We start from the raw sequence: 27,467 nt of genomic DNA, 5'->3' as shown, positions 1-27,467 counted from the left end.
CCCCATCGCAAGACCTCTGCAACTCGCTCATCTCGTTCTTCCACAGCAAGATCACAGATATACACAACAGCTTCAGCAGCTTCAGCACACAGCCGACGCACCATACGACCGCACCAACGCCCCCCACCACCACCCTCCGCGCCTGGACCCCGATCAACACCGAAGACACCATCCGCACGATGAACTCCATCCACTCCGGATCACCAACCGACCCCTGCCCTCACCACGTCTTCAACAAGGCCGACTCCATCATCGCACCCCATCTCCGGGACATCATCAACGCCTCCTTCGACACCGCCACCTTCCCAGAGAGCTGGAAGCACACCAAACTCAGCGCCCTACTGAAGAAACCTTCAGCGGACCCCACCGACCTCAAGAACTACCGCCCCATCTCGCTCCTTCCTTTTCCTGCCAAAGTCATCGAGAAGACCGTCAACAGACAGCTGGCCGCCTTCCTCGAGACGAATGGATCCCTCGACCACTCGCAGTCCGGTTTCAGAGCCAACCACAGCACCGAGACCGCCCTCATCGCAGCCACCGACGACATCCGAGCCCTGCTCGACAACGGGGAGCAGGGAAGGCATGGCTTGTCAGTTCGGGCTGGACTGTTCCCATGAGGCACAGGGTCGGACTGATTTGCATATAGCATGACTGTACTGGGGTGGCAGAGTGGGCTAAAGAACGGTGACGGATTAAGCCCAGATCTTTTGACTGGGTGGAGTGTTTGATTGGTTCAGATGCTCCGTCCATTACCACCCCCTATTGTACCGCTTTTGGCCGCCATAAGTGTGGCAGGGTATGCTCAGATGTGAGTCCCTTGCTCACTTTGCCACTGGATTCAAGCAAGCCGGGCTGAAGACGGCTGGAATGCCAGAAACCGGTCCCTGGAAGCTTGTTTCCGGTCCAGGGAAGGCATGGCTTGGCAGTTCGGGCTGGACTGTTCCCATGAGGCACATGGTCAGACTGATTTGCATATAGCCATGTCTGAACTAGGGTGGCAGAGTGGGCTAAAGAACGGTGATGGATTCAACCCAGACCTTTTGACTGGGTGGGAGTGTTTGATTGGTTCAGATGCTCCGTCCATTACCACCCCCTTTTGTACCACATACTCCTCTTAAAGCACCTGTGGGAAAAAATACCCCGTCGACGAGGGCAGCGAAATCGACGACAGTCAGTCCCTCACTGACTGAATTAACTACGGCAACACAGACGATGACAGCAGTTACAACCCTTACCGTGTCGACGGCCGCTCAGACGACGACATCGTCAACGATAATACCGTTGACGACGAAGACACCATAGACGATGAAACGTGCTTAGTCGACCACCTTGACAACAACCTCGTCGTTGACTACCTCATCGACGATGGTTTCAAATCGACAATGATAAAACACTCATTGGCGATAACAATTAAAAGGAAGCCACCGTCGACGACCTAGTCGACTTAGACAAAAAAGATGTCCATGACGCCGGAATCCGGAAGGAGGTCATCAGAGTTGACATCTTGGAGTAAAATCCTGTCTGCTTCCTCCTTCTAATTTATTGGAAATGCAGGAATCAGAGGAGGAAGGTCCGTTTGGGCATGTTTATAGTCCTTCCCAGCTCAAAGTAAAATGCCACAATACAGATAATGTAGACGAATATCAGGACCAGTCGGATTATTTGGAGGCAGATTTCTCCTTTGAAGATCACCCACCTACAAAATCACATAGATACGAATGCTTTCAGGAGAGTTATAATTTTGAGGAAGAAGATAACATTCCGCCACCGCGGAAAGATACCCTTTCAATACCAATCTCTTTGATCACGGACCTGAGACACATGGTTAGCGACTATTACCAATGCTTCTCGGAATCTAATTCTCCACCACCTACCACCCTGAGTAAGCAGCAGGGTGCACCTTCTTCTGAGACTACGCAGCCGCCACTGGTTACACAGAAGGTACAACCTCCAAGAATAATAGCCATCAGAGATGACTATATAGAGAGTGATGTTAGAGAGTGATGTGGAGGTCCAGTCAGAAGAGGGAGAGCCGATTCAGGATGTGGTACCTGTGGGCAATGAATGGGACGACTACGTTGCACCAATCTCTCCTTCCCCCTCACCTTCTCCAGCGAATTCTCCGCCAGAAGACATTGGAGGGTTTCATGAACTGCTGAAGTGAGCCTCAAAGAGGTTTGACTTACCTCTTACCGTGAAACAGGCCGACAGTTTGTATATGATTTTAAGGATTCCACTAGGAAATAAATTCTGGCCATTCCAATGGTGAATCGCATATGGGAAGAAGGTATCAAAAAAATTACGAAGAGTCCGGTTCAGTACCTGCAGCAATTCCGGGAATGGATAAAAAATATATGGGCTCTGTAATTGTCTCCAGCATGTCTAATCGGCCATCCAAGCACCCAATCTGTGGTCATGCAAGCAGCCCAAAGATGCTCTAGGAATCCTACGGCTACATGTTCTGCTCCTCCAAATAAGGATGGTAAAAGACTGAACAGTACAGGAAAGCGTTTCGCAGTAATGGCGGCCATGTCCATCAAGGCATTAAATAAGTTAGCCATGTTAGGCCGGTGCAACAGGCAAGTGTGGTCCGATTTGGTACCTTTTTTAGATTTTCCGGTCGATAAGAAAGAAGAGGTGACACAGGTACTTCAAGAAGGGGCTAGGGCAGCCTTGGAGATCATTGATATAGCCACAGACTTCTCATTAGAGGCTTTCAGACAGATGGCAGGAGCAATCGCTTTACGCAGGCAAGGCTGGCATAAAGCTACTTCTTTTTGTCGGGAGATTCAAACTAAGATGGTCAACATGCCCTTTGATGGCAAATCTATTTGGAAAGCATATAGATGGTGCTCTTCAAGGGATTAAGGCTGATACGGACACAGCACGCTCACTAGGGACACTACAACAGCAGTGGTTTCAATCCTTTCTTGGTAGAGGAAGAAGAGGCCGATACCAACAAAGACCGTTTTTTCAGTCCTATAAATACCAGCCCTACCAACAACCGGGTTATGGCCAGTGGCAATATCGAGGACATAATGTGCCCTACCAACAACAGACGGCCAGAAGAAGGCCTTCGGCACGAGGAAAGTCGAAGGACAGTGGGAGACATCAGTGACGCTTTCAGAGCCCCAGCCACCTCGCTACGACGCGAACCTCATCAGAATCACTACCTCTTTCAATATTACCAGCAATGGATAGCTATAACATCGGACAAATGGGTGTTAGACATCATCCATCAGGGGCACACACTAGAGTTCATTCAAAAACCTCCTACACGTCCTCCCAAACCAAGAAACCTCATCACCAGACCTTGCTAAAGAAGGATATTTCAGAACTTCTTCTGAAGGGGGCAATAGAGGAGGTTCCACAGCAACATGGAGGAAAATGATTCTACTCCCATTTTTTCCTAATAAAGAAAAAACACAGTACCAAATGGAGGCAGGTAAAGGATCTAAGGGGTTTGAACAAATATATCAAAACACAACTCTTCAGAATGCTATCGCTACAAGATTTTCTCCTAATGTTAAAAAGAGAAGACTTTGACAACATTAAATCTCTTGGATGGGTACTTTCACATACCTATTCACGTCAAACATCGCCTTTATCTAAGGTTCGAGGTGGTGGGGTGCCACTATCCGTTCAAGGTTTTGTTCTTTGGTCTTCAGTCAGCGCCAAGGGTGTTCACAAAATGCATGGCACCAGTGTCTGTGGCAGAAAGGACACCAGGACTATCCTTCTCTAGACGACTGGCTAGTAAAAGGAACTACATACCATTCAGCTCAAAACTCCTTAATAGCTTGTCGTCTGCTATTCAAAACACTAGGCCTAAGAGTCAATGTGGAAAAATCCTCCCTGGTACTGTCTCAAACTCTACAGTTTCTAGGGGCAGTGCTGAACACAACAGAGGCAAAGGCATACACATCAGAAGAACGCATTAAAAAATCCTAATGTTTGTGTGTCAAAGACAAATAAAAGTCAGTTTTAGTGAGGATGTACAAATCTATGCTAGGGATGCTCTCATCCTGCATTCCACTGATTCCAAATTGTCGGCTTCACATGCAGCCACTTCAGGAACAACTCGACCTGCAATGGATATAGGCTCAAGGATCATTTGTGGATCTCGTTTTTACCACTCCACAAAAAAGGAAAGTTCTGTCATGGTGGGGGGTTAGAACGAATCTTTCAACAGGGCTACTATTCGAGCCTCAACCTCCCAGTTTCATAATGACAACTGACTCATCTTCGCAGGGGTGGGGAGCACATCTTCAGGAACTGGAAAATCAGGGTCACTGGAACTCTCAGGAAGCACTGATGCACATCAATTTGCTGGAACTAAAAGCTGTGTTTTTAGGTCTTTAAGCATTTCTCCCCAGAATCCACGATTCCCCAGTTCTAGTGAGAACAGACAACACCACCACTATATTGTACCTGCTCAAGCAGGGAGAAACAAAGTCACAAATATTATCCTCTCTGGCTCAAGAAATTTGGCAGTGGCTTCTGAAACACAATATCACTCTACAGATTCAACATGTTCTAGGAATCCACAAGTGGGCAGACTCCCTAAGCAGATCCTGAAACCTCTGCCACGAATGGGAGTTGAATCACCATCTGATTCTACAAATATCCGATCAATGCGGAACCCCAGGTCTAGACCTATTTGCAACACGAGAAAACGAGAAATGCAAAAGGTTTGGGAGCAGATTTCATCAGAAGGGCTTGTGGGGGAATGCTCTTCAACTACGATGGACGGGAATGTTTGCCTTCTTACCCCCCAGCGCTTGGACGCCCCCGGGCAGCAACCGCGCTTAATAAATCTATTTCCATTCCATTCCATTCCATACGCATTTCCGCCGTTCCCTCTAATTCCAAACCTACTATGCAAGATGAAATCGGAACTGTGTCATCTGATCCTCATAGCACCGGTATGGCAGAGACAGTTCTGGTTCGCGGAACTTCTGTGAATGTCTGTCCCCTCATATTCAATTTCCACCTGTACACAATACGATATCCATGAGCAAGGGACAAGTGGTGCATCCACAGATGGTATGTCGGCTTGAAACCTCCTGAACAGGAATTTCAATCCCTGAATATTCATCAAGACTGTTGAGATATTCTCAGTCACTCAAGAGCAATTACCACCAATAAAACGTATGCTGCAAAATGGAAGAGGTTCTGTCAGTGGTGTTTGGATCACTCTTTACACCCTCTACAGTCGATACCCAATCAAATACTGCCGTATATGCTGCATTTAGCCAAAACAGTCTTAGCCCTCTCATCTCTTATGGTGCATATAGCTGAAATCTGGAGGTACCGGAGAAAACTGGGACAGGTTTCCCTTTTGTCTGCCAGAGTAATGATGGAGTTTATGAAAGGACTCTTCAGAGTATTTCCACCAATGAAGCGTCCAGTGATTCCCTGGCAACTCAACACTGTTCTCTCACAGATGAGGAAGGAACTTTTCGAGCCTATTCATAAGGCTGACATAAAGTTTGTGTCCTGGAAAACGGCTCTATTACTAGCCCTAACATCGGCCAGGAGAATCCGTGAAATAAAAGCCTTTTCAATTTCTGAACCCTTTATGCAATTCAAGAGGGATAAGGTGGTGCGGAGAACAAACCCATTGTTCATTCTAAAGGTCCTGAGTTAATTCCATCTGAATGAACCTGTTGTTCTACCTACATACTTTCAGGAGCCAACATCTCTAGTGGAAAGATCCCTTTACATGATAGAAGTCAGATGTTGCTTGAGATTTTACATTGACAGAACAAAGAGATTTCGAAAATCAAATCAATTACTTATTGCTTTTGCTCCTCCCAGAAAGGGGTATGCTTTGTCTAGAAACAGTATATCCCGGTGGATATCTTCAACAATTGCCTTTTGTCATGAGAAAGCAGGACGACTACTGACTTCGAAGGTGTCGGCCCATTCGACAAGGAAGATGGCTACTTCTGCTGCATTGTTCGCGGGAGTGTCACTCCAGGAAATCTGTAGGGCGGCAACATGGTCGGATGTCAATACCTTTACCAGACACTACTGTTTGGACACTGCATGCAAAGGCCATTCCGCGGTGGGACAGGCTGTGCTCCGTCACCTGTTTTATTAAGGTACTTTTTCAGGATTGTATGACTGTATATACATAAATATGTGTTATGATTCCATACGTATTTAGTTAAATATACATTTAGTCTTTGATATTTTGACTTTTGAGTCAGACAAACTGCTGTCTTTTTCTTCCACTAGTAGGTTGCAAAAGTGGTTATTTGGTTCATAAGGAGAAAAGAGGTCTTGCCCTTAAAATGCTTTTCTGGAAATGATGTACTGCTTACTATTCTGATTCAAGCATGTGAATCTATGAAAGATTCAACACTGGAGAAAAAACACGTTACTTACCTGCACACTGTGGTTCTCCAGTGTTGATAGCTTTCATAGATTCCCATGCAACCCGCCCACCTCTCCGTTTTAAGGCAAACCACTCTTACCTCATGATGGGAAGCTTGCATACACTTGTGCTGGAAATCTGAGGTATGGTGGCTCTGCAGGGGATTGTGGTCTCGGCAGGCATATCATTGGCTGATAGTTGGACCTTATAAGGAGGACAATACGTTAACAAAATTTGGTTTCCTTTGCATTGGTGTCACATGAATTCTTTCTTTTATACTGCTATATTTTAAAAATCGTGAGACTGCCACCATGACGACGGAGAAGATTCTAGCATTTGAATCTATAAAATATATCAATACTGGAGAACCACAGTGTACAGGTTAAGTAACTTGTTTTTTCTCCCAATTACAGCTGAAGTTTAATTCACTTTAAATTTCTAAAACGTATCTATTGTACTCCCTTATAATTATTCCAAGTCAAATTCCGCTTTATTCGATTTAAAAATGTTAAATCATAAAACAATACATTAAAAAGAAAAGTTACGGACAGTACGTAATATAAATTCAACAATCCAATAAAAACATGTTAATTACAATTTAAAAGAACTTATAACAAGATACAAGGACAATCAGAACATGCGATAAATTCATATGCAATTAAGATAAAGCATTACCCTGCATGCTCATTCTGGATCTGACCGCCCCTTTAAAAAATGTGGCTTTATGATCAATAAGCATCTCTTCATTGAGAAATTGTAACTTAATAAAAGTGGGTCTACATTGTCTCAGGTCTTGCTATTTTAAATGGGCAGGATCCATATTTTTCTGATAAGGGTATAAAACTTACAAAAAAAGATAACATGGATTGTAAACTGAGCCGATGTATCGTCACATGGACATGGGCATAAGATACATGACCAGTCATTTATCTTAGGGACCATAACCCTGTTATAAAAGTTGCCTAAACATAGGCGCGTCAATAGCATCCTATCATAATTACCTAGTGTTATGAATAAATAAGGTTGTTGCCCCAGTTGTGTCGGGAGAAGTTGGTGTTCTCTGACAGGCGTTTTCATAACATTGGTGGACAATCTTATCGTCTCCAGATGGTCTAGAGGCATAATAATTTCAGTTACTTCCTGGTAACACGGGACAGACTATCAGGGTTGGCATAATACTTAGAATAGCCTAGGTCGTTCATAAAGTTTTTAACGAATGCAAGCAATGGGATGCAAAGTGCCTGTTGGAAGTATGTGACGATCATTAATTACGTCCCAGTTAAGCATAGTGCCATAGTAAGACTGGCTGGATCTTAATTAGGTCGGATAAATATGGTAGACCCAACTCAGCATGGCAAATATACGTGGCTGTGCTGTTCGGGACTACTAAAAGATATTTTAAGAACCTATTCTCGACCAGCTGTAGGGGCGCTGTGTTTGCAAAACCCCAGATGCCTGCTCCGTACATAGCAACAGGAATGCATTTGACTTTGTAGATGGTCAACAGATCATCAATAGGGCACTTGCCTAATATCCTAGAGAAATTTATTAGGGCTCCTATAGCTTTTGTAAACAATAATTTTCTGGTGTTGATAGCTATGCTCTATGAGCCCCTCTTTTCTAACACAATGCCCAGATAGGACAAATAATTAACAAATTGAGTTTTCAATCATTTATGAAGATATCTCGACACTTAACGTTTGGTTTACTACATTTCATAACAAAGGTTTTGGTGATGTTAAACTTAAGGTCCAGTGTAGACATGAAAGACACAAAACTCCTGTCGGTTTTCTGCAAACCTATTGGGGTACGAGACAGGAGAACAGCATCATCTGCGTATAACAAGGCTCCAATTAGCCGACTACCGATGCTGGGTAATTCCTGACTTTCCATTGAAATTGTGGCATCCAGACTATTTATGTATAAGGTGAAGAGGGGGAAGGCTAACGCACATCCCTGCCTTACCCCCTTCCTAATAGGGAATTGTGGCTGCGTTCACCTGCTATCCCATAACGGACGCTTGCCGGGGCATCTATGTAGGACTGTTTAAAAAAGTTAATCAGCGGCACTTCCACCCCCATGGACTCTAAAATACTCCAATGTATCAGATGGTTAACACAGTCAAAGGGCAAACTTAAGTCGACGAAGCACAGGAAGAGACTCCCCTGTTTGGCCTTTGTATATTTACCCCACAAGAGGCTTAAATTTAAGTCCTGCTCTATGGTACCAAGCCCTTGACGGAATCCATTCTGTAGCTCTGAAAGAACACCCCTGTCCACCGCCCACATCTATAGTCTTTTCAGGACCACACGCCTGGCCACTTCACGACGTAATCCAGAAGTGAAATAAGTCTGTAACCGGCTGGATCATTGCGGTCGCCTTTTTTAATAATAGGGAGAAGTATGGACTCTATCCATGTTGCGGTGAAACCCTGTGTGCAACATGCTTTGAAGACCATAGTACTTAATGGGCCCCATAGCTGAGGACAGCATTTATATAAGTCCACTGTGATGCTATCAGGTACAGGAGCTTTTTTTTTCCCCCACACGCTCGTTTATGGCCAAAATCACCTCGTCCACATTAAAATTAATTTCAATTGGAGGATTACTTGTGTGTCCGGTACTAGGATCCTCACACTGAATTAGATCTGCGTTGTCACAATAAAACCTGGAAAAATGGGTTACCCATTGTCCTCCTAGATCGTAATTTCAATGCTGGGGATATTTTTTGGGTCTAGGAACAGCGCATTCACAGCCTGCCAGAAGCTTTTTGTATCTTTTAACTCTGAAGCTTTCTTGAATGACTGCCACAGTTCGGTTTTTATCCCCTCTTTGCGTTCTTTAAGTGACATTTTATACGCTGCTCTCGCTCTTCTTATGGCTTCCTGGTCTCTCTAGAACTTACATAGGGCAGCTTTTAGGTCAACATGAGCTTTACTACAATTGGAATCAAACCAACCTGTCTTAGCAGTATAGCGTTTTTTGAGTCTGATAACAGGTTATTTTGTATGGCCTGTGTGATATTTCGAAAATAATTAAGAATATCCGGGTCCACAGCAGTCTCATCAGGGCAGACAGCAAAATCTTTTTTACAACAACTTAATATTGACTTGGTTAGCTTCAGTGAGTCTACCCCCCTTCCATTTAATGGTATAGCCGTTGGTTCTATTTATGGCTTTACCGTGTTCAGGCATGGCCATGTGTCCCCCTGATAACACATTAGCCAGTAGATCCATGGTAACACTAATGGGATAGTGATCACTGAATGCAACAGTATGAATTTTGAATTTTGTCTGATTATCTGTTGGAAAGTAAAATGTGAGCTATAATTGAAGACAACCCATGACCATTAAAAGTACTATTGAAAAAGAGATCGCTCCTCTTCTAGTAGATCTTTTTAATGGAATATTGTACTCTGGGGTGGTCCCCGATTCATGGAAGGAAACTAACATTATAGTCTTTCATAAGAAAGGCAAACCAATAGAGAAACCGGGGTCATATCGACCTATATCCTTAATAAACGCTGATACTAAGCTATATTCAAGGATTTGGGCAAAGAGGCTGGGCAGGATCATAGGCGATCTTGTCTCTCCATGGCAACATGGTTTTGTCCCTGGGCGTGGCACGACAGATCACATATCTAGAGCAATAACCCTGTTTGATGCCCAGGAAGTCATGGGGGATGGGATGGCCATGATTCTGCTCGACGCAGAAAAAGCTTTTGACCGGGTGGAGTGGAGCTTCCTCTGGAAGATTATGGCTGGGAGGGGGTTTGGTCCAAATATTGCTAGGGCTATTAAAGCTATGTATACTGACCCAGAAGCGACAATTACGGTAATGGGAGAGAAAACAGACAAGTTTAAGATAAGTAGAGGGACACGGCAGGGCTGTCCCTGCTCCCCCATATTATTTGCTTTATATATCGATCCGCTTATTCAGAAGATTCTAGAGAACCCCAGAATATCCCCTGTGATCTACAATGGTTATGAAAACAAGATTTTAGCCTATGCCGATGACCTGGCGGTTATCACAACAGACCCGCAGCAAGCACTCCCAGAACTGGTACAGATGGCTAAACGTTTTGGTAAAGGCTCAGGATATCTCCTGAATGAATCTAAAACCCAGATAATTTGCTCTAGAAACATATCAAGACCCGACCCTAGGTATGTTGATTCTGCTTTATAATTAGGGGTTAAGATAAATGCTACAGTGGGTAAGATAGTGGAAGAGAACTACCCTCCCCTTATTAAATCCATAGAGGTAGAACTAAAAAGGATGGATGCCCTTCATCTTTCGCTGGTCGGGAGAGTAAATGCTGTAAAAATGGCGATGTTCCCAAGGGTGCTTTATCTTTTTAGAGCAATTCCCCTATATATTGAGGAGAAAATTCTGAAGCAACTAGAGTCTGTCTTTATCAAGTTCATATGGCAGTATGGCAAGATTCGACGCTCAACGACCCTTATGTCTCTTCCGTGGGAAAGGGGTGGGATGGCACTTCCGAACTTGAGACTATATCATTGGACCTGTCTCCTAACCCAGATGCCAATTCTGTTTCAATCTGACACTGATGTAATTATTGTAGACAACCAGGGTCCCCCTTCCATCTTTCGATTACTAATGGGGGAGAAAGCTTTGGGATTACTGTTAACCGAACTGGAATATAGGTTTTATAGAAAGGCACGATTTAAGGTCCTGCTTGGTGCATGGTATGTTTGGAAATCAATTTAAAAAATTTTTCATATTCCTAAAGTCAATCCGTCTCTTCTCTTGTTTAACTCTAGCCTCTTTTCTCATTTAAACAATGACGGGATACTGCAAGTCTGGAAGGATTTAGGGGTTAAGACTATTGGAGATCTAATGGTAGGAGATAGGATAAGCGGGTTTGAGGACATGCAAAGGAGATATGGCCTCCCCTCAAATCATTGGCTTATATATGGCCAAATCTCCGGCATTTTACATGCTTGTAGACCAAAGCTTAAACCCCTTGTAGATTTTCCTGTGGTTGAAGGTATGAGAAGAAGATGTAGGAAGATTAAAGATATGTACAATCTGTTTGTGTCCAGATTACAGGACGATGTAGGAAAAGTGGAAAGTGATTGGGCAATTAAATTGGGAAACCCGGATGTAGATTTGGACCTAGCATTAATCTTGAACAAAAAGATTTTTCGGGCGTCCAATCTACGAGCACAACACTTCAAAACAGTCTTTAATCTATACCATACACCGGCTAAATTATTTGCCTGGGGTGTCAAGAATGATGATTGTTGCCCAAGATGCGATAAGGGACAAGCAGACCTAATACATATGTTCTTTACATGTGAACGATTGACCCCTGTCCTGGATGGAATAACAAAATACTGGGAGGGGCTGCTAGGTCATAAGATCGATCTATCCCCAACACTAATGCTATTTGGCTCAGATTCTAAACTGGTTTTAACAGATGACGAGGCCGCTTTGGTTTTTATGTCAGTTGCCGTACTTAGAATTATTATTTCGGCCGGTTGGAAGGATGTAACAGCCCCGTCTTTTCAGATGTGGATCTCTAGATTCTTGGCTATTTACAATATTGAGTCTAGCCTTTATGAATTTAAAGGCGCTAAAAAAAGAGAAATGGGAAGACGATTATGGGCCCCGGTTAAGAAGTGGATGGATGATAGAATAAGAATCTGAAATGTACTGTATTGCTATATTTATTGATTGATTTTTATTCAATTTTTTACCTCCACATTACATTACAATACTGTGTTCTTTAATTGTTCATATATGTATCAGATGTTCTTAAACCTTGCATATGGTAATGTATTTATGTATTTCCTTATTGCACCATGAACTCCAATAAAAAAAAAAAAAATAAAAAAAAAAGACCATTAAAAGTACTATTAAACGGTTAAGGTGGTGAGCATAGATCTTTCGTAAAACCCAGGTCCATAGTATATTTAATCAGGTTTAAATAATCCCCAAGGGAGGAATGCAGAGAAGGAGAGATGTCTACTTCGTCATCGGATATTAAGCCACAATTACCACCGTCAGCATGGACACAAGGGCCAATATTAATGTCCCCTCCCCAAATTAAACACAAGTCCGTATTAAGTGACTTTTGTATTTTATCCAGGTTCATCTGTAATTGAATCAGGACTACCTCTGACTGCGGCGTAGGAATGTTATTATAAAAGTTTATTAGGATGGTGCTATGTGAGGCATCAATGTTCATTTTTATAACCTGGTAATAAGTATTAGATACCAAAAGGTCTAACTTTTTTACATCTCGCCGATAAGAAATATAGGTGCACAAACCACCCTTTTTTCTCTCCCACGCCTGGACAATGAAGCCAGTGTAAAAAATAAACCCGTTAATGTGCTGTGGGCTATCAACCCAGGCTTCTAGAATGCATAGAATGTCATAGCCAGCTATGAAGTCAAGCCAGGCAGGGTTGGTAAGTTTAGTAATTAAGCCTGCCACTTTCCAAGATATAAATTTCAGGTTGTACTAGACCTGTTTTCAGCCGGTTTAATACTCTAATTATGGAATGGTTTGCTGTTAAGAACAGGGTGGTGAACAAGGATTTTGGGAAGGATTGAATGAGGGGTGTTTAAGTTTATCGAATCTGCTCCAATCTAGTTAAGATGGTGCACAATAATATCAGCTGCTACAGCTCCTTGGAGCTGATAATCAGCCTAGGCCCGTGCTATCATTACAAGGACCAACATATGAGTCATCACTTGCTCTTACGACGCAATGTTTGAATTCATTGGGATAACTAATTGCCGGTTCCAGGCCAGATTGATGATTAACCGTAACCCTGCTACAATCTGCATAACTGTGTGTGGAGATGAGTCAATCTATATCTTCTAGGGTTGTAAGTGTTTCAAATCTGTTGTGGGTGGGTAGGGTAAATTGGTGCTGGTGGTTGGGGTTAGTAAATCTCGGCTGTGAGGTATAAGGAAATTTATTTGTTGGAGGATAAAAAATATCCAATTGGCAGTACATTTATTCCTCGGTCGATCACATAGTCATTCCCGAGTCTACGTAAGACTTCGCTTACCAGTCTCGGCGTTCTAAATGTGAGGACTATGCAGTGACCAGGGTACAATTTTTCCCTCATCCCAACCCAGCCTACTCTTCTTACCATCTTGAACTCACAAAACAGTGCTTTGGTTAAGCCGGTTTTAGAGCTAATCCAGCAGAGAGATTTATTTCTCAATGCCTCCCAAGTTTCATTTGCCTGGTGGGAGAGATGTGGTACATTCAACAATATTATTGTATAAGGAGTAACCTCCAGCGGTAGATTGAGTGTCACATTCTCCATATCCTTAGGTGTGGTATATAATAGAAGGGACAAGTGATTTACTTTAGGCCAACTTTAGGCAACTCTATTGTTTACAGCACTACTATTTGTATCTGCGGGTATATTTTCTGTAATTTGGATATAATCTGCCTGAGTGGGAGTATCTACCTTTCCGGTATCTGCTACAGGGATTGAGGATTTACTAGGGAAGGTAATAAGACGAGCACCATGGCTGTTTCTAACTAGCTCCTCAATGGCTGTTACCCTAACCAGAAGTTTCTTTAGGGGCTCTGCTACTGTTTTGTGGAGAGCGTCTAATCTGCGACACAATTGTTCATGAGCCACCTTATCACTAAAATGATCAGTGTGTGGATTTGGGGGTTCTAAAGGGCCCATCCCATAATTTTTTGTTTATCTATTAGTTCTTTGAGCCGTACAAAAACGGAATCTAAAGCAGACTCCCCAGCAGTGTCCAGAGCAACATCCCCGAAAGCACTACACAGAGTTGCGCCTCAGGGTTAAAATGCTGAGTTAATTTATGTTTTTGGGTTTGGATTTTTGAGAGCCCGTACCCTTCCTTCACTTCACCAGTGGTTCTTTCCACTTCGCCTCACAATGGGAATTGATCATCCGTGTCCTTGTGACTACACTTGGGCAGACTTTAGTCTCCATAGGAGATACTTCCGGGTACGGGATGGGACTGCGGCTGTCCTTGTGTGATGGGGTACGAACAAATTTGGAGGGCATCACCCGAAATAGAACCCAGGGAAGAGTGCCTCTTCAGGGATAAGGGTCCTAAAGACCGTCGCCTCTCAGTCATTTCAATCTCGTGGCTGAGCATTGATTCGGCCCTAATAATAAAAGCGTCAAGGATTCCCGCCACTCCCTTACGTTTACTCATTCATTATAAGATCAAAAGTAAACAACAGCGCTAACACGATTGGTAGAAAGAAAAATGAAATAAAGACGTGGGGCCGACACAGTTACCTGGAGGTGGTAGAAACCAAGATCAAATGTCCTGTGCCACCATTATTAGAGAGTGGGGCCCCGCCCAGCCTTCTCCGGGCTACGACGGGCGTGGACGGGCCTGCCTTTGGCCCGGGCACGGCCTTCGTGCGTCGCTCGCATCGGGGGTCCTGTGGTTGTTTTATGCGCCTCCTGACACTCGATGTCGGTACACCGGCCACGAGGCCCTCTGGGACTTGTGGTTAGCGGCAAGCAAAACAAACAGTGCAGAAACTGGCATTTATTCAATATGGGATTGGTTTCAGAGCCACGCTGTTAGCGATGTAAAGCCCTGCTAGCCTCCCTTTCTTCTTTTGGTCTAGCAATGTCCGAGGGTTGCTTTTTTCTGGGGGGAGGTGTTCGCTCACATACATAAGATCACTGGGCACGAAGTCCCATATACTCCTTTGGTGGGACTATTGGGTTACGTCAAAGAAGTTCCTGTTACATGTTATCACCATGTTGCCATGCTACTCTTGCTTGCTTAGCACAGAGTTGCTATTCATTGGGGCAGAAGACCCACACTAAATCATGGATTCACAATGTCACATACTGTCAAGAGCAACTGTCAACCATTTGGATGCTTATGCCACTCAGCTCTCGCCCCAGGGACATCTCAGAGCCTTCATGTCATGGGTACGACATAGAAATCCCGATTCACTGGTGACGACGTCTTTGACTTGAACACACTGATACACTGTGGTCAATTATGCTTTTTTCTTAGCACACAGTGGGGTGGTTGGGTCTTTCAGTTTGGCTTTGTCACTTCACTGCTCAGCAATTCCCAAGGAGATACAGGTTTATTTACAATTGATACTGCTTAGTCTGTGTCTGATATGACAAAGCGTGTTTCATTAAATACAAGTGGTAATATATATAGTACTGTATAGTATATTTTGGATATGTGGACACTCTATTTCCTCGATTTATTTCTGCCTTTTCTTCCTCCCCTATTTCTCCTTCTGCTAAGGACCTCTTTTCTACCCCTTGTTCAAACGGTACTGCTGTTTCGCTGGTATGTATGTAATGATAAATGTCAATAAAAACTATTAAACAAAAACCTCTTTAGTGTACCCTTACAGAGTCGCAGCCACCCAGTGATAGGCAGAATCCACCAATTTTATCTGGGTTGGCAAGTGATCACATTAGACAGGTGGGTCCTACAAATTGTTCGCAAAAGCTAAGCCTTACTCCTGACTTACTCTGTCGCACTGCTCCATGTCCACACAATGACTCTTGGAGGACCATCTTTTGATTTTGAGGCAGAAAGCGCAAGCCTTTATGGCCAAAGGGGCTGTTGAGATGGTTGCTGGTGCCAGAAGTAGGGCATGGTTATTATTCCCATTTATTTCTTGTGTCCAAGAAGAACGAATCCTAATCTGCGCCCTCTCAGTGTTTTCCGCCGGAAGAAGAAATTCAGGGTGCTCACCCCAGTCCCCTGTCTGCTCTCGACCTTGGAGACTGGTTTGTGGCATTGGACTTACAGAAAGCCTTTTTTCATATATTCGTCCTGCTGGCCATCGGCTCTGCCTGCAGTTCATGGTGGGAGAACATTCCCAGTTTGTTGTGCTCCTCGCTGGCCTCACCAGCATCCTTTTGGTGTTGACAAATGTGATTGCGGTGGTGGCATCGCACCTTTGGAGGCCGGCAGTGCCAATCTTCCCCTACTTCAATGACTGGCTGTTGAAGGCGGGCTCGCCGAACCACTTCCAAGCTATGACAAACCTCTTGTCATCTTTGGGGTTCACTATCAACATGATCAATTCACACTCTCCTCCTTCAATGCTCTACTTTATGGGCGCAGTTTATTTTCCTATTGCTGGGTCTTGGATTCAGGTGATCTTGTAAGATGTTTCTTCTAAAGGGAGGGCAATGTAAGACCATTATCACACTAGTGTTTCTGTTTTCATGTGCTGCTTGGTTCCATTTAGGCTCCCTCTTGTCATAGAAATGGTACGATTGTTTGGGTTTATCCATGCTGTGTACATTTTAGAAAAACCAATCCGCTTCCTGAGTTACCTTTGTGATGTGTTCAAGAATGTTACTGTTCTGAGGTAGATAACTCTATTACCTTCCTAGAAAACATTTGCAACATTTTTATCCAGTGACAAATGTAGGTCCATTGCATGTGCCACCTCATCAATGGCCACAATTTGCATTGGAGAAACTGATAACACAGAATCAAGATAATCAGAATTTTAAACTCCACCCACCATTAAAATCGCGCGGCCCACCTTCAAGGTACGAGTTTTACTTATTAGGGGCAGAAAATGGACCGAGATGTAAAGGAGAAAGTTTGAGGATGTTCTACCTTTAAAATTGCTGACAAGAATCTTGGCACAAAGACACCACCTATGGTTACAGTGAGGGTACCAACACAAGATTAGAAGAAGATGGCTTCAGATTCCTTTGGGTCATCCCACGGGTTGCAGTCAGGTTTGCCCTTGTTCTGATAGGCTACAGCACCAAATTAATGAAAGTTACATTTGTTAGACAACCGGATGCTAAAATAGTAATAGTAACTGGAATTTTAAGGAACTTCTTTGTGCATGAAGTTCTCCCCTGTGCAATTTTCATACCATGAGATAAAGCAGAGTTTGAAATGGGACAGGAATTGAGTATTATAAAGCTATATTCTAATAGTCTCAAGTTAACTGTTTGGTTAAAGTACCAAACAGAATAGTCGGTGGATGTGTCAGATTAGCGGTAGCTGAAAGATCATCAGTTGATGAAGTGGTGCAAGAAACGTTGTGATCTTGTCATTCCAGTGCTGACTACCACCGGTATCACACTTTAGAAATACTGAAAGGACGCAAGGCTACAACCATGATGTGACCTCAGGGGCTCAATCATTGTTCTAAGAGTTGTGGAAGTGTTGTATGTAAAGGTCTGGCTGTTGATGCTGGAGTGGGAAATAGGCAATCACACATGAACCTGTGGCTTTGCTTCTTGTATTGTGTCAAAAGTAAAGATTTGAGATTGGGAACAATGTACAGTTTATGCGTGATGTTAATAAGGGTGACTTGAAGTTTGTTTCAAAAGAATTCCTCTTACGTATTTCTCGTCACGAGACCCTGCTCAATTCAAGGTCCTGACCCCTCCTCACCCAGTCAGATTTTTGTTTAGGTTGACTGGTATGGTATAGCCTGGATTGGACCCAAATATTATTTGTGAGAAGAAATTGAGAATGGTAATGCACGGTGTTCCAAATATTTTCTGACAGTAGTGTTCATGATGAGTGCGAGTGTTCATTCGCTCATAAAGCAGCAATCTGTGCGGTTAAAGTAATTTGCTTGAACACTTTGTAGTTCTTTCGACCTTTTGGGTTATAGAGCAGCTATTGGTTAAAGCATTAGCTTTCATGTTACTTCTTAAATCTATGTACATAGAATTTAGAGCGTTTACAGCATTTTAGCAGTTTGCTTATGTATTTAAGTAGTTATCCTGCGGCTCAATTTCGTCTGTTTGGAGTCAGTATGTTGTTCCTTTTAGTTTGATTATTTCTATTTGAGTTTTTCTGTAAGGGAAAGGTGTGTTATGCTGTGTGTTAGATTAGACAAATATGTAGTCTCTATTCTCTTCTCTTTGTTTGTTTGTCTAGAGCTGTGTACCTTTGTAGATTGAAAGAAAGACCGGTCAGCACATTAGAACCTTACAAGTTTTCTAACTAAAGTCGCACAGTTTAGTACTGGAGTTTTAATCTCCGAGTGGTGTAGTTAGTCCCTGATGCTCGTACTTTGCTGCGCCCCGATTGGAACTGTCACTTTAGTCAAAACGGCCCCATAGGTGACTTCTGAAACATTCTCATAAGAATGATAGACAATAGATCTTTTTTAAATGATTCATGTAAGTATTAAAGTCAAAATACGCCATTAGTTCATTTCAGCAAAGCATATACATCGTAAGTAAAAGAACTCATTACAGTTCAGTATGAAATCCGGCCTATATTTGCCTTCTAAGAATGGGAGGAAGTAGGGGTCTCTGTTGTGAGAGAAATGCACACTCTTGTATTGGGCTTTGGACAAAGGATTTAATACATTTGTTGGGAACACATGATTAATTAATTTCAAACAAATAGGAAATAATCTAAAAGAAACATTTCTACAAGAAATACATTGTGATTTTCCCACAACCAGTACATGATGGTTCAATCATTCTCATAGTTTTGACTATGCAGTTTAACTGATGCAATGTTAACAGAACTAGGAAGAGCAAGATGTGTCCTTGGCTTAGTACATCCAGGAAACCTTTTCTGATTGAGCTTTTCTGCTGACCTGTTTGAAACGATTTTAGTTTATTTTAGAATCAGAAACGACATTAATATCACATGACGGATTGTGACATTTAAGCAAGGTGGAAGATGATGTAAACACGGTTCAGTATTACTAGTAGTTCAAACATAGCACATTGTGTTTATTAACAGAAAATGATTGCTCACAGAACCTTGGCAGTTGCAGTCTCCCTTGGGTGAAGTGGCTGTGTTCTCTTCCCTCTGCCAGTCTCTGTGGTCTCCACAGAAACCCTACCACTGTGAGGCATTTTAGAAAACTAAACACCAACAATAATCAATAGTGATATGGTTTGTGTGAGTCCCAGCATGTTTTCTAACCCAGAATGTTTCACAAATGTCAGTCTGGTTCTTAAAAATGCAATTTTGGCCACATCAGTGTGACTGAAATCTCGGGAGATTCCAGTCAGTGGCAAAACTCTTATGATCCTGCAGTCTCGCATGTCTCCTGAGAATAAGTGGTTAAAAGAACGATGCACATTTGGCCTGAATATGTTGTAGAAGAGAGGTTCTCATGGCTTAAGCTCAACCTACCTGAGTATCAAAAACAAAGAAAAAACTCTGCACAGTGGGGAAAACCCTTAGCAATGATGTTGTTAAATTATTTGTGAGGTAATGTTTTCTTACATTGCTCAGTTTTTTGTTCTTTTCACATCAAATTAACACAATTTGTAGGTGACATTGGAGTCTAGAAATGAATACAATTATCCTTACTTTTGTTATTTTCACAGGTATACCACAATTTCCATGACGAAGTAGATGAGTATCGAAAGCACTGGTGGTTATGCAATGGGCCTTGCCAGAAAAAACGACCTTTTTTTGGTTATGTCAAAAGAGCCATGAACAGGCCACCATCTGCCAATGATCCTTGGTGGGCAGAGCACAAGCAGACCTGTGGAGGCACATTTACCAAAATCAAGGAGCCAGAAAACTATTCTAAAAAAGGAAATGGAAAAAGAAGCCTAGCAACATCTAAGAACGTTAAGCTACCCACAACTCACAGCCCAGTGGTACCTACATCTCAGAACACTAAGCTGTCCGATGACAAAGGTATAAACAGAGTGTGAATCAATGTTGTGCAAAGCCTGATATGGCTTGATTATGTGACAAAAGAATGAAGAAAGTAATACTTTTTCATATATTTATATTCCCTACTGGCAGTCGCCAGTAAGAAGTTCTAGTTAGGAGCATGTTTCCATACGAAAAGCGTTTTTTGATTCGCCTATAACTTTGGTTTAGTTTGACAAAGCTTCATGAAAGTTTCCCAAAAAGTTCTCCGGTGATTCTAGTTGCACATGGAAAGTTTCGGGGGAATTCGTAAAGCAGGGGCTGAGAAAAATGGGGTTGAAAAAAGGGTGCTTTTGAAATGTTAATATCCATAGGAAGCTGTCAACACGACTACAGCCTGTACCACTGAACGGAATCACACCAAATTTGGCAGAAAGGTAGGTGATGTTACGCAGATTGTTCTTTTTGTTATTTGGTGCAAATATGTTGAGTAGTTTTTGAGAAATTTAAGTTGAAAATTATAGTGATCTCTCTGGCTGCTGATATTTCATGGCGATTCCGCTATTAAGTGTTAATGCACGCGCCAACAGGGATGCTGTGATTGGTGGGGCGAAACCTGAACAGAAAGTTGCACCCGCCATTTTATCGATCTGGAAAGGTTTCCAGCGCTGAAGATTCCTGTGAAAGTAAACTAAAGGGATCAGGGTGGTGGTACCCTGATCCCATATTTGAGAAATGGAGGTGTTAGTGAGACGAGTTATGTATCAAAAATAGTTTTTTAAAATCATGCGTGATGACAATGCAACCGCCTGCACGGCCCCCGTGTACCGTCACATGGACGTCACGAACATTGCGATGTCCTCACGAATATCAGGACAGCCTCGCGAATACTGGTGAAGATATAAAACAAAAAGTATCTATAGAGACACCCTTGCTGGTCACAGTGGCATGTACCTAACCACATATTTACTCAGTCATACACCGACTCAGAAACTAATGCACCTACTCAGACTCACTCAGACAACCATGTGTGTACTCACATAAGCATTCAGAGGCTCATGCACCCACTCGCAGATGTAGTAAGAGACTCATGCGCCCACTGAGTCTTATGTTTCCACTCACACATGCACTAAAAGATTGAAACACCCACTCACAGACCTACTGAAACACTTATGCACCCACTCATAGATCCAGTAGCAAACTGATATGTCCTCTCATATTCCCAATAAGACAGTCCTACACTCACATTTCAACTCATACTCATACACCCACTCACATACCCACTCAGACACTTTTGCACCTAGTCAGATACCCACTGAGAAATGTATCTCCATACTCACATATCCACTCAGAGACTTAAACACCCACTCACAGACCTACTCAAAAACTCATGTGCCTACCCACATACCACTTAAAGACTCATATATTCACTCACATACCAACCCAGACACTTATACACCCACTCACTTACCCACTTAAACACTGTTGCACCCACTCATAAACTTAGTAAGAGACTCATGTGCCTACTCATGTACCCACTCAAAGACCCAGTGAGAGACTCACTCAGAGACTCATGCGCCCACTTACATACTCTGTCGGAGGCTCATGCACCCACTCCGATATGCATACAGAGACTCATGCACTCACTTTTATACCAGGGTTGCGGGATTTAATAAAATATCTACTTGTCTGGCGAGGTTGCTTCATAAATCTACTTGTCCTGTAACAAAATCAACACGTCCCTTTAGTGCCATGTAGTACAACGACAAATTATGGCAGCAATCTCATTATATAAGAGCTCTGGTATAGCCTCTCTGATTATGCCAGGGCTCATACCATAGTAGTGTTTGAATACTTGCAATCCCTTTATGTTGCCACATTTACGCAGATCTAAATAATGGAACTGAATGTAGTGGTAAGCAATAGTTCCAGGGTTAAAATGCCCTTTTGAGTCTGTGCAAATCTATTAACTTGCGTGTTTTAACACCTCTTCGCTAATCTTTTCCCATATTGAGAAACAATGGAAATTTACTCCTGACAATGTCAGATATAATCTCACACAAAAGAAAGGTAGAGAGGGTTTACTACTCCACTACCCCAACCCTCCAATAATAACCTTAACACACTAAGAGGGGTAGAGAGGAAAAGTGACCTAGACAAAGCATGCAGGGCACACACAGTGTTTGTAAAAGTTGCCCTCACTCACACACAAAATTGTGTGTGACATGCTTCATCATCGGGTCTGCTTACAATACACCGTGGTGTAGCCACACACAGGGTAGATCATAGGGTTGGGGGTAACATAAAACAACACAGACAAACAAAAAAACATTCATATACAGAAGGTGAGTATAAAGTGTTACCAACCCTGACTGGGAAACGTGATAAGAACAAGTGCAGGGGAAGTGAGGTTAAAACTGCCTCATGGGTACTCTATACATTATTTTATTCCGGAGCCCCAAGGACAGGATTAAAAGTAGAAATGGGTGGGTATATCTGTGAGAAAGTTAGGGACTCACATCAACCCCCCCCCCCAGGACTGCTAAATTCAACATGTTTTGACTGAATTACCCTGTGCCCACATTTGAGGGTCACACCGTTCTTCTTCAGGACTCCTTATCCGGCCCAGTCCACCGTGTTACCTTATTTAGGTTAGTATCCAGAGTAAGTAAATGCAGAAGTCCTGCTTTGTGGAGGTACTCCCCCTTAACACGGGACACATATACTGCATAGATAAAGAACATACAACAGGAGTTATTGCAGCAATCCCTGTTTATGAGGCAATGAGTCTCCATTATATTCACTTTAGACACTCTTCAAACTTTGTAGTACACTACCCCCAAACACAGCCATAATAGGCCACACAGCATAGTCTGATACCCCTGAATTAATTTATTCAGTATCGAAGTATCGGTAACAGCTCCCAACAGATTAAAAAACACCCCCCCCACCCCAGTGATTCCGACAAACAACCTCTCCAAATAACAAAAGCAACTTTGAGGTATCGTTATTAACCTCATAGCACATAAGGATTAGCAGCCGACCGTCGCACTCACCGAGTTTATTGTAATCCCGGGCTTGCAATGGCAGCGGGCTGGGTGAACCTCCGAGGACACAACCTAGGAGATCGAGAAAGAATATAAAGAGGATGCCATGATCCATACATAATTAGTGTAGCCCAAATATATCGGACCATGCCCCAAAGTTATTCCTCTGTCTCCGGTTCCAGGGCAGCAAAAAGCCTTTATAACAAAATTGACTCCCTGCGCCCGAGTACAATGACCCCGAGGCCCCACTTACTGTCCCGTGGATGATTCAAGCCTAGTCGGCCGGCCGCGGTCCTGCCGTGTAGTTTAACCATAGCCGGCCAAATCTCCCATTAAAATACTGCACTTCCTGGTAGTCGAGCCAATCACACGGCATTGACAAACTTAATCCAACAATATTGAATGTGTGGTGATTCATCAATTTATACAATTGGCGGATCAAAGTAAACGTTGCGAGCAGGGAGTCAATTTAGCAATTTCCGGGGCCGTGAAAGGTATAGGAGGATGTCATCGGCGTATAAGGAGATCCTGTCCTCCCAGCCGTCTGTCCATCGAAGCCCCTTCAGGGAGACGTCCTGTCTGATCCAGGTGGCCAGCGGTTCAAGGGAGAGGGCAAACAGAAGGGGCGAAAGCGGACACCCCTGGCGTGTCCCCCTCTCCAGGGTGAATGCCTCAGAGACCTTGTTGTTCACAACCACTTGGGCTAGCGGTTCTGAATAGAGGCGTCGTATCCAAGAGATGAAGCTGGGGCCGAAACCCAATTTACGAAGGACCGCCATCTTGTACGGCCATTCGAGGGTGTCGAAGGCCATCGCAGCGTCGAGCGACACCACCTCTGCATCTTCTCTTATCGTGTGACATCTCCCAACACTCCGTTCAATTGGCGGAGATTGAGCGCTGTATTCCGGTGGGGCATGAATCCTGATTGGTCCGGGTGGACCTGTGTGGTGAGGACCGGTTGGAGTCTGTTACCTAAGACTTTCGCTAAAATCTTAGGCTCCGCGTTTAACAGGGAGATGGGTCTATATGAGGCACACTGCTCCCTAGGCTCCCCTTCCTTATGAATTGCTACCATAGTTGCTAGTCTTTGGTCCCGTGGCAGCACCCCCTTGGTCTTGCTTTTACCGAACATACGCTTAAGATAGGGGCTGACGCTATCAGGCTTGAGCTTGTATAGCTCGGCAAGCCATTCGGCCCAAGCGCCTTACCGGAACGAAGATCTCCGATTGCACGCTCCACCTCCGCCCTGGTGAATGGCGCCTCCAAACGATCTCGTTCCACATCAGAGAGGGCTGGCTGGCATCCTAAGATCCGTTAATAGTGCGTCAGAGTCCTCCTCCGGGCGGTCAGACCCCGACTATAGACTACTTGGAAATGGTGGGCAAATTCAGTGACTATGTCTCGTGGTTCAGTAAGTACAGTGCCGTCTGCTTTCCGGATATCAGCCAACCCCTTACTTGCTTGCTGCTTCTTGTCAAGCCACGCCAGGAGCTTACCCGCCTTGTCTCCATGGTCGTATATCCTACCCTCCCTGGTGGCAGTCATCCTCTTTGCTGCCTCCGTTACCATCACCTGGTACTCTGCGGTTTTTAATGAAAATCGATGACGTGCCCCCGGCGTATCCTCAGTACGCGTCATCTCCTCCAGTGTACCCAGGTCAGTCTCAATCGCAACCAGCTGTGCCTCTTTCTCCTTGCGTCTACCAGCGATTGCTGAGAGGGCCTCTCCTCTAAGAACCATTTTAAAGGCCTCCCATAATGTAATTGCCGAATCTACTGAACCGTCATTGCTGTTGAAGTAATTAGTTATGGAGAGGATCAGTGCCTTGCGGAGATCCTCATTATGGAGATACCAGGCATTGATAGGCGCCACGCATCCCTCCCGTCTACTGCCCACAGTAATGTGGGCCATGACCGGCGAGTGGCCAGAAATACCTCTCGCCAGATGCGTTGCTTCACGCACAACTGTGTCTCGGAGCAAAGGAGTAAGTATATGATCCAGGCGGGAGAAAGAATGGTGTGGCCCCCGAGAAGAAGGTGTACTGCATGTCTGTGGGGTGTGCTAAGCGCCATATGTCCGTGAGGCCAAACGTTTCTAGGAAGTCCCTCAACCATCTCTGCCCCAAGGTGTATCCCTGGGCGGATGTCTGTCCAATATACCGGAGACTACTGCATTAAAGTCCCCCCCTATGAATAACTGCCCATCCGGGAGGGACAGGAGGAGTTTAACAAGATCAGTGTAAGCCTGCTACTGGAGGCCTGGCGGGACGTATGTGGACACTAGGGTTAGTCTGCGCCCCTCCCATTTACCCGAGACTGTGGTAAACCGACCCTGCGGGTCAGCATCAGTATGATCAGGAAGGAAAGGGGAGGCGTGCCAGAGCAAAACACCCACCCCTCGGGATCCCGTGGTAAAACCGGAGTGGACTGCCAGTGCATAACAGTACCTATTCAGAGCGTGGCAGGTGTTGCCCAGCAGATGAGTTTCTTGTTGCAGCACAGCGTCAGGCTGGTGACGCTTGACAAATTGCAGTTCCATGGTGCGTTTAAGCTTGTCCCCCAGCCCATTAACATTTCAACTCAGTATCTTGAGGCTTTTGTCCCATTTCTTAGCCATATCCACAACTGACGTCCTGCGTAGACCCTGAGACCTCTGCACGCCACTGGATCCTTCCATTGCCTCTCAAGTGTGTCCAAACAGTTAGTGCTCCCCCTCCCCAACTCCCCCAACTCCTCACCCTCCTCAAGTCCTACCATCCCCAGTCTTTCCCCCCCCCACACCCGCAGCACCGCCCCCCTCCCTCCCTTGCTCACAAACAACCCTACTTCTCCTTCAGGGGACAGTACAGGGGAAGTCCCCTTAGATTGGAAACGGGCACTGGTAAAACCCCTCAGGAAAAATAACACCATCCCCTGGACTGAATTGACAAACTTAAGACCTATTTCACTCCTTCCATATTTTGGAAAACTGACGGAGAAGTTTGTCAATCGGCACTTATCAAATTTCATTGAGAGTGCAGGGGGGTTGGATCCCTCCCAGTCTGGGTTTAGACCTAGGCACAGCACTGAGACTGCCCTGTTGTCCGTCGTTGACAATCTTCGCATGCTCCAGGATGCGGGCTTTTCCGCTATCCTGGTGCTTTTAGATTTGTCAGCGGCGTTTGACACGGTGTCTCATGACATCATGACCTCCAGACTAATTGACATCGGCCTGGGAGGCAGAGTGCTGTCCTGGTTAAGGAGCTTTCTCACTAACCGTACCCAAAGTGTCACCATGGGGACGTATCGGTCAGAGGAGCTGGAGATCTCCAAGGGGGTGCCACAGGGCTCATGTTTGAGCCCCACTTTATTTAATATCTATGTGGCCCCCCTGGCGAACATCATGAGATCTCACGGCTTTATCCCAGTATCGTACGCCGACGATACTCAACTCCTCTTTCCGTTTAAAACTCTGACATCTGAAGTGCAAAACTCCTTTGCCCGGGGTATGAAAGAAGTGGCCCATTGGATGGCCTCAAACTATCTACAATGCAACGTTTCCAAAACGGAGGTGATGCTCTTTGGGGAAGCCAAATGCCTGTGGACTCCTGACTGGTGGCCGCAAGATCTAGGCCCAGTCCCTGAACCCAAACAATGTGTGAAAAATCTTGGAGTTAAACTGGATCAGGAGCTTTCATTGAAACAACATGGAAACCAAGTGGTTGGCTCCTGTTTCCATGTCATTGGGCTTCTCCGTAGAGTGTTCCCCCTGCTCCCTGACACCACTAGAAAAACCTTGGTACAGGCGCTTGTACTGAGCAGGCTTGATTACTGCAATGGATTGCTGTTAGCTGCCAACGAGGGGGTCATCTCCAGATTGCAGGTTGTACAAAACACTGCTGCACGCCTTGTCCTTAATGTCCCTGCACGTACTCCATCTAAACCTCTGTTAACTAAGCTTCACTGGCTCTCAGTGAAACAGAGAGTACTGTTTAAGACATGTTGTGTCATCCATAAGTGCCTTACAGGGAAAGGCCCTGAATACCTGACAAAAATATTTAATGCCTACGTTCCCTCCCGATCTCTTAGATCAGGAGATCAAGAACTCCTATGTGTTCCTAGGATTAAGAAGGCAAGGCAAGGGGGTAGGGCCTTGTCAGTGGCTGGCCCGAGGCTGTGGAACACCCTCCCCAGAGAGATCAGACAATGTAGGGATCATCTTCCTTTTAGGAAGAAACTAAAAACTTTTTTCTTCCAATATTAGTTTTATACCTCACTGTAATATTGTAATATCCATACTTTGCAGGACCTGCTCTGTTCAAAGATGACGCCAGAGGCGCGGAGATACTCCTTCGGGAGTCGATTCCCAGCGCGGTACAAATCTGTAATTAATTAATTAATTAATCGTGTCCCAACTGGATTCATTACCCACCCCTAGAACAACCCCCCTACCCTGCTCCCTGCTCTGTAGGTT

General features: G+C 44.3%; 1 protein-coding gene across 1 annotated transcript in view; it reads left to right on the top strand.

Moving 5' to 3' along the window:
* The window catches only part of SPRTN (SprT-like N-terminal domain), a 277,952-nt gene that overhangs the window by 172,290 nt on the left and 78,195 nt on the right, over window positions 1-27,467 (top strand). The window contains exon 4 of the mRNA XM_086927114.1: window positions 19,692-20,010. Coding sequence (XP_086783240.1) covers window positions 19,692-20,010 — 319 coding nt within the window. The remainder of the gene's footprint in view (window positions 1-19,691; window positions 20,011-27,467) is intronic.

The sequence above is a fragment of the Lissotriton vulgaris genome, chromosome 6 (assembly GCF_964263255.1).
Source record: "Lissotriton vulgaris chromosome 6, aLisVul1.2, whole genome shotgun sequence".
Lineage (NCBI taxonomy): Eukaryota > Metazoa > Chordata > Amphibia > Caudata > Salamandridae > Lissotriton > Lissotriton vulgaris.
Note: the sequence above shows the minus strand (reverse complement) of the source record. Positions and strands in the feature narration are given on the sequence as shown.